The sequence below is a fragment of the Callorhinus ursinus genome, unplaced genomic scaffold (assembly GCF_003265705.2).
Source record: "Callorhinus ursinus isolate GAN/ISIS: 27379988/994484 unplaced genomic scaffold, GSC_fseal_2.0 scaffold13, whole genome shotgun sequence".
Taxonomy (NCBI): Eukaryota; Metazoa; Chordata; class Mammalia; order Carnivora; family Otariidae; genus Callorhinus; species Callorhinus ursinus.
In genome coordinates this window covers 17,243,772-17,251,118 of record NW_027397075.1, presented here as the reverse complement: position 1 = coordinate 17,251,118, position 7,347 = coordinate 17,243,772, and the positions used below count along the sequence as shown (strand labels likewise).

The 7,347-nt window shown below is 60.0% G+C and overlaps 1 protein-coding gene across 11 annotated transcripts in view; it reads right to left on the bottom strand.

The window, feature by feature from the left end:
- Positions 1 to 1,225: 1,225 nt before the first annotated feature.
- Positions 1,226 to 7,347, bottom strand: part of CNIH3 (cornichon family AMPA receptor auxiliary protein 3) — a 218,051-nt gene continuing 211,929 nt past the window's right edge. For all 11 annotated transcript variants that reach the window (XM_073899835.1, XM_073899837.1, XM_073899833.1 and 8 more), the window contains one exon: positions 1,226 to 5,206. In XM_073899835.1, coding sequence (XP_073755936.1) covers positions 5,179 to 5,206 — 28 coding nt within the window. In that variant the 3' untranslated portion in view covers positions 1,226 to 5,178. The remainder of the gene's footprint in view (positions 5,207 to 7,347) is intronic.

Genomic DNA, 7,347 nt, shown 5'->3' with positions numbered 1-7,347 from the left:
CCCTGTGCCGGTACATCTCTCCACCAGCAGGTGCGTGTTTGCCCCTGAGGTACCTGGTCCAGGAGGAGAGGACCCTGCCTGGGGGAGGGGTGTGTGGGGAGGAATCACAGCCGCACGGCTGGCTGGGAGCAGACACCACACTCACTGGCCTGCAGAGCCGAGCAGAGAAGAGCTGTGGTTCCCAAGCTTGTTCTGTGTGCAGGCACCCGGGGACGCCCTGGACCCCCGTCAGCCCGACAGGACGGATAACGTGCGGAGTGTGGTCAGTTTTCACCCCAGCATTCACCCAGGACCCAGGCGTCCAGCTGCAGGGCGTGGAAGACCCCAGGGACGGGGCCCACCGTCCAGGTGGTGGACAGGAAGGACAGCGGCCCCCAAGGTAATTCAAGGGGCCCAAGTACAAAAGCTTGTTTGCGCTTAGCCGTGTTCCTCACATTACACGCAGGCCCTCAAGCCTTACAGCTGAAAAGTCTACTGTCCGATCATCTCTAGGGGACAAAAGCGCATAAGTGAGAGCCACTGGTGTCACTGCCAGTGTGGGAGGCAGGTCCGGCCCCGAGGGCCCTGGACACTGGGCTCTGGTGCGTACGCCCTTGGCAGGGCTGGCCACCAGCTGCCACGTGGCCACGGGCTCCTGGAGCGTGGCCATGCCGTGGACGGGCGGACGTGAACCCTGGGTACTGGGGTACCCAACATCCAGCAATGAGCCTGAGGGAGGCATGCAAGGCAGGGGAGGGCACGCGATCTGCTGCAGGTGCGCACGCTCCGACCGGGTCGATCTCAAGTTGCCGGGGCACCCCAGGGAAGACACATAGCGATCCCCCGTGAGCACAGCACAGAGCACAGGGCACAGCAAGATATCCTGAAATAACCAGGAGGTGGTGAGTTTTGACTCTACATTACCTTTGTTTTGAATATGATTTATTTCATTGTGAGCTTACGTAAGCCATTTTCATGAGGGCCGTGCTCAGAGCGAGAGCCCTAAGAAAGGTAAGAAGCGGCTCCCACAGCCCAGCACTCGCCAGCTGGGAAGGAAGCCCACGTGGGCGTCACGTGGTGGCCGAGGGGTCAGGTTCAGCACAGGAAGACACTCCTGGGGCGCCCAGAGCTATCTGAGCAGAGCTGAACAGGAGCAGAAACTGCCGTGGCGATGTGGGGCAAAGCCCGGGGGGCCTGCTACCCTGCCCGGCTCCCGGGCGCGGGGGCAGCCAAAACCCAATCCAGGGCGCGCCCCGGTGAGCACAGCGGCTGCAGCCCTCTGCCTAAGCCTCGGAGCCCAGGACGCCTGAAACCCGGACTGCTCACACCAGCGCGCAGTTTGGAAAGGAGCAGCCCCAGCCCGGGGACAGGAAGGGTTAGGAGGGGTCTGTGCAGTTGTCAAAGCAGCTCCACTCGCCTCTCGAGAGAGAGAACAAAACTGCCCCAACAGCGATAACTTCATTCAACATCAGTGCAATGGCCAAGTCTACAAACAGGAAGCACAGGGGAGGTCTCGAGAGGGCTGAGCTCTGTCCCCGGGGTCCTGTGCCAGCCGGCCGCAGGACTGGGGGGCAGCTAGCGTTCAATTCCAGGAAGGCTCCCTTCACATCTGTGGGGGGGAGGGAAGCCGAGCGCTGAGCACCAAGGTGCGCTGAGCCCCCTGCACAAGCCCTACGCACATAACTCACTTTTGATGATCGTGACCACGCTAGCAAGGGAGGTAGTCTTGCCCCACCTTACGGACGGGACAGCTCAGTCTCAGAAACTTCAGGAAGCTTGCACAAGACCCCGTAGCTCAGACCCTCCCGAACGCCAGGTCATGTACCCTGAGCTACCGGCTATGGAGACAGCAGGTGCTCCAGCCACACTCCTGGGACAGCGTCCCTCCCGTTCTCCCTCCCCCAGCCCTGTCCAGCATCACCCCTTCAGGAATGCAAGGTGCCCAAGGCCCCGGGGACAAAGAGACGTGGGTTGGAGTCGAGGCTCCACGCATCACTGGTCACCGTCACTCACGTAACCTCCACCAGCTTCAGTACTTCAACGATGAACCGGACCCAGGGACGGCCCCTACTTCACGATATTGTTGTGGGGGTTAAGGTGAGACCTTGCCCTGCACGGGGCACATGCCCTGCACGGGGCCTGCACGCAGCAAGCGTTGGAGGGCGGCCATCACAGGCTGGAGAGCACGGCTCGAGGAAGAGGGGTCAGGATACTGTGGCCGGAACAAGGCGTCAGGAGGGCAGCTGGTCCAGGTGATGTCCCCCTCCCTCCAGAGGCCCTGGACCTGGATGCGCACAGGGCACAGTGAGGACAGCGAGGGGGACCCACCTCCCACAGAGGGGGCATCTCTTACCTGACTTCCCACGTGCAGGGCACTCTTCCCGGTTCTTTGCAAATATGACCTCATTTAATCTAACAGGTCAGTGTAGTGGGTGTCATCATCCACCTCACTTAGTGACATGGAAAGTGACCCCCCCCAAGTTCTGCTCTGCCCCTTTGGGCACAGCTAGGCCTATGGCTCTGCCTCTCCAAGGAAACGGGAATCGGGTCCCCACGGCACCTTCCCTGATGCCTGCGCCCCTGAGAACCTCTTTCCCGGTGCCCAGAGCCGTGCCGGGCAGGGAGAGCCGTGCATCAGCGCTTTGGGATGTACCCAGGGCACTGTCCCCTGCTCTGCCCTCCCCCCGACTGTGGGACAAACACGGACAGGTGAAGATATCCCAGCAGGCAACGTTACGGGGGGGTGGGGCACACCGGGCTTCGATGCTGGCCCCAGCTCTGCCCGCCCCTCCCTCGCTGAGGGCCTCTGAGGTCCCAGAACATCGTCATCTATAAACACAGGTAATGTCGACCCCACAGTGCCACAAGGAGGCGAGCGCCTGGAGTAACGGCCGACACCTCGGTTCAGAGCTGTGGTCACCATCCCCCACTCAGGCGCAGCCCTGAGCCCCGGTCTGGCTCGGTCCCTGGGGCAGGCTCACCCACCCGAGCCTCCCTGGCTTCCTGGTCGGTAACCCCAACCTGCTTTGTGGGGTCGCCGTGGGCCAGGTGAGGTCATGGCACCCAGCGCGGCTCCAGCAGCTGTTCACCCCTGCGCTCATGATTAGCTCTCGCAGGACCCGAAAACCAGCTCAAGCCCCCACCAGACCAGCGGAGATGGTTCGGGTTCGCAGCTTGTGGGAGGGGAGCACTGGGGTGTTCGTGCCCTTGCAGCTCTTCCAGCTTTCAGGGGACCCCCCGGGGAAGAACCCACCACGGCAAAGCAAGGCTGAGGCCTGCACAGAAGGAACAGAAACCAGGCACTTTGTCTATAGCTCTGTGTCTTTAAATCTCCTTTTCTCCAAAAGTGTACGCTAATCCAACTGTCGCAGGGGCCTAAGCTACTTCGCTGGCTCTCGGTGATGGAAAGGACATGGGGTTTTGAAGTCAGATGACCTGGGTGTAAAGGCAGGTCTGTGGCTGCTGAGTGACCACGGGTAAGTCGCTTACCCTTTCTCAGCTTCTGCCTCCTCCCTTAGAAAATGGGAAAAAGAAGAGTATCGACCTCATAGGACCGTGAGGAAGGTCAAAGAGGACATGAAAGCAACCTAGGCAAATGTGGGCTACCCTTCACTGCGGAGAAGGCAATGTTCCAGGAGTCAGGACCTCGGGAAGTCGGTGGTCCTCCTCTATGGGTCTGAGCTCCCTACTTCCATTTCAGTGGTCCCTGTGTACCTGTGTCTGCTATTACGGACCACTTCGCATCTCTCTGGAAGGAGGCAAAATACAACAGCAAACAAAGCAGCTCCAGAGTGAGAAGTATGGCAGGTCAAGGGCTGTCGCAGCCGGTCTTCTCAGGAATGGGGTCAGAGACAAGGCCAGCCGGCCCCACAGGCAGCTCGCCCCCCAGCCCCAGCTACCCAGCCTGGACAAAGGGGAGTCTGGTCCCCAAAATACTGCCCAGAATCCCCTGGTTTTATACCGTCAGCCTCAGAGCGGAAGTCTGAGTTTTGTTCTCTATACAATTTTTAGAAGCAAAACGCCTTTTGGAACATTTTTTTCTAATGTGCCAACCCTGCAGAGCCGAATGCAGCCTGTCATGGGGTTTAAACGAGACCAGTCAGGTAGGTGAGACACTGGACCGGCCACCGCATGCAAACGTGTGCACAGCATGTCACACCATCATTCATAAACCGGAGTCACGGGCCTCCGCCGGGAGCCGGACACAGGTATATACCTAAGCAGCCTGTGTGTGTCCAACAGAAGCAAGCAAGCAAGTTCGGGGAACAAGGTGGAAATCACTGTGCCCAATTCAAACGTGGAACATCTCAGCCTTGTCATTATTTACAAGCTCCTAGAACAATGGCTACCCACAGAGGACAGACTGTCAAATGGAAAATTCTCAACAAGCGAATGTCCCCGCGTGAATGATGCAGCAACATATGACCATGCCGTGTCACTTCCTGGCCGCCGGCCACACGGGCACAGCACAGGGATCACAGTGCTTTCTGGGCGCGTGGCTGCTCGGGGTCCTCGACTCAGGGCGGCTGTGACAGTGTGGAGCCATCGATCTGCGCTCATGGGTTCTGTGGTGCTCTGGATTGACAGCCCAAGAGTACAGTTCGTGGGGGCCAAGAACTAACACTTTGAACCTGTGAACATTTTACAAAATCATTCTTCCCTCGGATTCCCGCCTCCCCTTGACTTTGGACATAACTCAGGATGGACGGACGGCCTCGCGCTGTGTTCCTGGCGTCGCGGAGCCGGCTCTCCCACCACAGAGTGCACAAACAGCCTGCGGGCTCGGGGCCGGTCAGGGCTCAGAGGCCAATGTCTGTGCCCTCCAGGCCGTCCCACGGACGCGCGGGCCATGGCCAGGGGTCAGAAGAAACACGAGAGGCTCAGGGAGTGCCACACACTCGGCCTGGATCCTGGGTCATTCCGTCCTGGGCAGGCCCCGCGCAGCCTGTCAGCCTGTCACCCCGCGGTCCCGGGGCTCCGCGTGCACGGCACAGAGATGTCGCAGAGGTGCGTGTTGCTCAGGAAGCAGCAGTCCTCGCCCAGGAGAGGGCCCACGGCCCCGAAGGGACCGCACCCCGAGTGCACGGCCCCTTGGCCCACCACTGCTGCAGGAACCCTCAGTCCGCAGCTGTCTCTCACGCGTCCCCGTCTGGGCCCGGCTCCTGCGAACTCAGCCTCGGAGGACGTGCGCGGTCTGAGTTAAGAGCTCACTAGCGTGTAGATCATGCTGAATGCAGAGAGAAAAGGAAGAGAAGGAATGAGCGGGAGCCCGCGAGGGACTCAGACTGACCCTCACCCGAGGGTCCTTCACCAAGCCAGGTCCTGTGGCTTCTTTCTCGTCCCGACCCTGGAGCATCTACTCCCCCGCAACTGGCCCCACTACTTCCCACCCCAATGGACTAACCCTGTGCTGTGAGCGTGCACCGAGTCCCTGCGGTAGAAGATGCGACTGCTGAGCGCAGCTGATTATCTTCATCCGCATGGTTATCATGGCCTGTGCCTCCTTCCTGCAGGTCCGGACCCCGGGCTGAGGCGTGCGGTGGTCCTCTCCACCCCACCCACCTCTCTGATACCACACGATACCCCACGCCGGGAAGAGGCCTGTCATCACCATTCTGAGGCCCGACGTGTGAATGCAGGCCCTCCGGGCATACAAACGACACGAATTCTGACCTGGGTCAATCCCTGGCCCTCCTGTGTTTAATGGAATGCACACATTAAACGTGCATTAGGAGCATGTCTGCTACGGTGGTGCCCCAACATGACCAGGGAAGGAGTCACGCATCTCTGTGCTTTTAGGAAGGGCTGCAGGCTAATTCTGCAACATCGGGGTACATTCCACACCAAAATATACCACTTTGCCTTCCTGGCACAAAGAAAAACCACCACCCGTTCACATTATAGAGAGGAAAAAGGGTCATCTGAGAAAGAAAACCAAGGGGAAGAAAGAGTGCTTCACTTCTAACCCTATCGAGTTTCCAAGGCCCTACGAGCTCCTCGGAGCAGCTGAAGTTCCATCTCTGCGAACCCGGTTCACCGCGTGTCCACAGAGCATCACTGGCCAGGCCCAAGCTGGAGGGTCTCCCTGCACTCAGGGGAGCCGGGGGTCACGTGAGAAGCGGACCATCGCTCAAGGTCACAGAGCCAGGGAGGCAAGGCAAGGAGCCATGTCCCACATCTCTCCGTGGTGCTACCGAGTGGCGTTACGGATGCCCTTTACCCGCTCTACTCACTTTCAGACGTTCAGCCACTCATTCACCATTATTGAGTGCCTCCTTCATGCCATGCACCATTCTTGGTGCTGACAGACAACGGTGAGCGTGCAGCCCGACACCTGCCTCGAGGGACAGCCAAGCTGCAGCAATAACAAGGAGCTCGTGAGCACCTACTGTGTGCCACGCTGCGGCCAGCGCATCACAAACACACAGGCGAATGAGACAGACGGGGTGTCTGCCATCAAGTCGGCCAGAGAGAAGATAATCATAGAGGGAGAGGAATACACATGAAGGAGGCAGCCATGACCCAGAGCAATGTGCGGGAGGCTGGTGCCACCTCACCCTCCTGGCTTGAGAGATGGTTCCGAGGCGCAGGCAGACCGTCCACCCTGGACTAACCCGCCAGTGTTTCCGTTTCTGTTGGCTAGGATCCACCCCAGGAACCTGCAAGCATCTCCTGGTCCACGGGGCACATGCTGGGGTGGTTAGCACATGATGCCGAGACGAGTCCAGGCTCTGGGGCAAGACAAATGCATCTCAGCTAGGGCCTCGGACACATTTCTCAATCTCTGCGAGGTCCTGTGAAATGCCAACCCCACCTTGACAGGGTCCCTGCGGCTGTCACTTCAGTCCGTCGCTGTGCTCAGCTTGGACGCAGCTGTCCACCTGCGTGGGCCCCCCTTTCCCCCACAAGAGTGGCCAGGGCTGATGGTCCTATGCACCCACAAGCCCTGGCTCCAGGGGGCTGGGAGTTCTGGGGCGGGAGACACAGGGTCTTTGAGGAGCTCGGCAGAGCCCTGGACGCCGGGTTCAACAAAGAAGGGGGAGCCCCGGCTGCCACCCAGGGTCCCGTGAGGCAGGGAACGGTTGCTCTAGTTTTGTTTTAGCAACAAAGTAATTAACAAATTCAACATGAGGGCAGAGCCAGACTGAACGGAAGGACAGACAGCCAACCGGAATGTCTGGGACACAAGGTTTACAGGATGATCACACTCAGGCAACGGTCAGGAGCCACCCCGCGTGCCCGCCGCCACCCCTTCGTGCCCCCTCCCGCCCCCCGCAGCCCCCTCGCGCCCCCTCGCGCCCCCTCTCGCCCCCCGCCCCTTCCATCCCCCGCCCCCCGCCCCCTTCCATCCCCCGCCCCCCGCCCCCT